Consider the following 3702-nt stretch of genomic DNA (forward strand, 5'->3'; position numbering starts at 1 on the left):
GCCAGTACCTACAATTAAACACACCTAACAAAACAAAGCCGAGTGACCTCCTTTTTTAGGAGTCGTTTAAAAAAATACTAACTCTTGTTTATTATGCAAGTCACAAAAAGAGAATACTTATTATACTGCATATTGTATTAAAACCTGTATTACTAAATGACTAAATTACTACGGAAACTAAATAAGGAGCTAAGTTGATGCATAGATCGTGTTAATCTTAGGATACCTATAGGTAGGTACCTAGGCATTTTAATAATTACGAGATATAATCAAAAAAACACCAGAAAAACTCGCTTTTCTTAACATAAATTATCGTTTTTATCGCGACCGACGCGATACGAACTATTAGAAAAACTTTTGCAATAAATAAAATACATATACATGACGATAGATCTTAACAACATTAATACATGGGTAGGTAGCCTATTTATTTATGGTATCCTTTTCGAAACCCAACCGAATCCGTAAAAAATAATCCGGATCCATTTGTCAGAGATAGGAAATAAGGAACTCATAAATAAAAAGTAAATACTGAACGGAAAAACCTTTGTAGATTTCCAGAATATGAATTGTAAGAGAGATAAATTGACGAGTGAAACATAATGTAGGTACGTTAAGTAACACTTGGTTTGGTTTTATTCTCTAAGTACCTACTTTGTATAATCTATCTATTCTATCTATATATAAAGCTGAAGAGTTTGTTTGTTTGTTTGAACGCGCTAATCTCAGAAACTACTGGTCCAAATTGAAAAATTCTTTTTGTGTTGAATAGACCATTCATCGAGGAAGGCTTTAGGCTATCACGCTGCGACTAATAGGAGCGAAGATACAATGGAAATTGTGAAAAAAACAGGGCAGGTATAAATCATAACTTATATCTTCTACCCACGGGTACGAAGTCGCGGGCAACAGCTAGAATAAACTATTGGCTAATACTTGTCTGACATTTTCAACACGAGCTTTCCAACACTCTACAGAACGACGACCATAATTTTATTTCATTCGAAAATATATATTTTTCGTAGCGACGATTTATATCACCAACGATGCTGAAAATGGCAACGATTGCAAGAATGTTTTCTAGATAGGAATGTAATAAAACGTTATATTTGAGAGGCGTCTGCCTATTTATCACTTGCCCTATAAATAATGTAGGTCTAATCTTCGTAATGTCGTGCAGCGACACGCCACTCACCAACGCGGGACATTTTTTCTTAGAGCATAGTGGAAATAATTGTTTACTTGTCAAAAAAACATGATAATTAACTGATTCTATATTATTTTCAGTGTATCAAAGCAAAAGTGGACCTGGGTGAGTTTGTTTGTTTCAGTAGTGTGCTTTGCACTGTCACGCTTGAAATTAGATCCGGAGTGAGGCACGATTCGTTTGCAAAGCGCTTCGACGATATTGTGCATGTGATCGCGATTTAAAAGAAATACGCGCGGCTAGCCTTTGGCCGATGTCCCCTGTTACCCTCCAATCTCTATAGGTACCTATCTCTATCTAGGATAGAGGGTACAATACAGAGTGCGAGCCGTGTTCAGTGTTCCAAGCCAGTGGATCTTCATCAGTCGCCGCGGCCGCCCCACCGCGAGCGCTCACTAAATCTGCTTGCTGTGTAAATTAATAAAATGAGTATATTAGATACATTAGATAAAATAGTGTTGGCCTTGTGATAGTGATTTAGTGATAGTGGCATGGTTTGAATACTATAGGTGAAGTGGTGTGTGATAAAAAAATAAATTAAACAAAACATTTGAAAATAGATCATATATAAAAGCAGAAATCAAACAAATTGGTTCAATAAATAAGTAATTTATTTAAAGCAGTTTATCGCACAGGTATTAGTCTTTCACCAGGCAGTAATTTTACAACACAGTCAGTACAGTAGTCAGTGCCAGCATTGTCTGTCCACCTAGCTCCAAGGAAGCCTTTTTTCTGGCACCCCACGCACATAGTCTTAGTCTGGTACACAGGTGAGGTCTCGTCCAATAACCTTTGCTCCTTTGCAGCCTTCAGCATCTCCAGCATAGCTTTATTACTGCTCTTCATTTCCATTCCCGACACACTCTCATGAGTCTCCCCACTGTCATATGGGTCCTCCATCGTCACAGGCACATGTAACTGAGGGAAAAATGTAGACTTCTTATAAAATATAGATCTATTCTTATCTCTACCAGCTCCTTTGGGTATCCTGCCAGGTATAGGCAATCCCGCTTTGGCTAATTTAGCAAAATACTTTTGTATTCTGCTCATGACTTGTATAGGGGTCCTTGTTCCTAAAGCTTGTGCTATTTTCTTATATCTTCTTGCCTCAATAGGCTCTTCGGGGTAAATTTCCAGTAATTCTTCTAACCGTTTCTGTTCCTCACAGGACCACAGTTGGTTGAAAGTCTCTGGTTTGTTATCTGTAAACTTACGGCCTCTAACCTTAGTGGCAGTGTCAAGGTCATCTTTGTTTGGTTTTGTGTCTCTGATATCATCACCGTCTTGAGAAGCGTCTATACCATAGTTACCCCAGTTGATATCTGGTAGGTCGGCAATAGATTGTCGAGGAGGGAAATTTAAATTCCCAGACTTCATCTCTTCAATAAATTCGAGAGGGTCATTCAGTGCTCGAGTTTGCGCCTCTGACAAATCCTCAATGTCTTTTAATGCCTTTACCTTCTGCGCTTCTAATTTAACAATGTACTTTAGCAGGTCGCAGTAATCTTTATTCCCACGGAGAGCCAGATGATCGGTTTCGAAAGCAAACTCATCGTCCGAGTCTTGTGTGTCAGAATCCATCGGTTCCATGACGTCCATGGTCTTTTCTGTAATTAAAAAGTTCGCGTGTAAGTAACAATGAGTGTAACTTCTGGCGTAAAACTGCCAGGAAGTCCGAAGAGGTTAACTGTGAAAATTAAAAACAAACTTAACAGTGCACAACAGAAAAAATGCAAACCTGAAAATCGAAGCTCGTCTCTTGAAGGGTGGTCTGGACGGTAAGTGAGTATTTATTAAGATTTTACAGCACGGCACACAGTGACTAAACCATTTTGTTTATTGTTTTTTTGCGAAAACAACACATCACAATCGCAGCTCCATGTTATTGACAGAAATCTGAGTAATGTAATGTCATGTTCAACGTCAAAACAGATACGTTCGAAACTTTCACTATAAAACGTGTCAAAGTTATGTGCTTAAAATAAATTTGAACTTATTTTTACTTAAATTCCTTAACGAAAAGTGGTAATTAGTAAAATATTGATAACTAACCAAAAAAAACCTTACCTTAGGAACTTCGTTGTATTACTATGTTTGGAACGCAGTTTCAATGGTTTGCATCGCGCCATCTAGTGGCAAAGACATGAACTACGACGAATTTGATTTGAAGCTTGTGCATGACTGAAGAGGGCGCTGCCTCGCAAAGGCGATGCGTAAAAGTTACAATTTAGATCAATCAGATGGCGTTGTCCTACGTAAACCTGAGGATAGGATCCTTGGCTTGCCGTTAGTTTTTGTTATTTGTTTCTCTTTAGGGAATAGTACTAAAATCTACTAATTTGACATCTAATAGCATTTAAAACTAAATGCTCCATGCACATACCCGAATGGAATGGATAACTAAATAAGTTTGAGATCAGCCCTGTTTGTCATTTTACCGGAGTAGGCAACAAAATTAAGATATGACAGTCTCTAAATTCTTATGAAGCTTTTGC

General features: G+C 37.7%; 1 protein-coding gene across 1 annotated transcript; it reads right to left on the bottom strand.

Moving 5' to 3' along the window:
* Positions 1-1800: 1800 nt before the first annotated feature.
* LOC113494486 (ZZ-type zinc finger-containing protein 3) lies at positions 1801-3108 on the bottom strand. Its single transcript, XM_026872854.1, has 2 exons — positions 2946-3108; positions 1801-2814 (listed from the first exon to the last, which is right to left on the bottom strand). Exon 2 carries the CDS (start codon positions 2804-2806, stop codon positions 1832-1834), a length of 975 nt encoding a protein of 324 aa, XP_026728655.1. The 5' UTR covers positions 2807-2814; positions 2946-3108; the 3' UTR covers positions 1801-1831.
* Positions 3109-3702: the final 594 nt, after the last annotated feature.

This window comes from Trichoplusia ni, chromosome 5 (assembly GCF_003590095.1).
Source record: "Trichoplusia ni isolate ovarian cell line Hi5 chromosome 5, tn1, whole genome shotgun sequence".
Taxonomy (NCBI): domain Eukaryota; kingdom Metazoa; phylum Arthropoda; class Insecta; order Lepidoptera; family Noctuidae; genus Trichoplusia; species Trichoplusia ni.

Bases quoted from the DNA above. Each gene is read 5' to 3' on its own strand.
- LOC113494486 (XM_026872854.1), bottom strand. From the start codon at position 2,806: ATGGACGTCATGGAACCGATGGATTCTGACACACAAGACTCGGACGAT.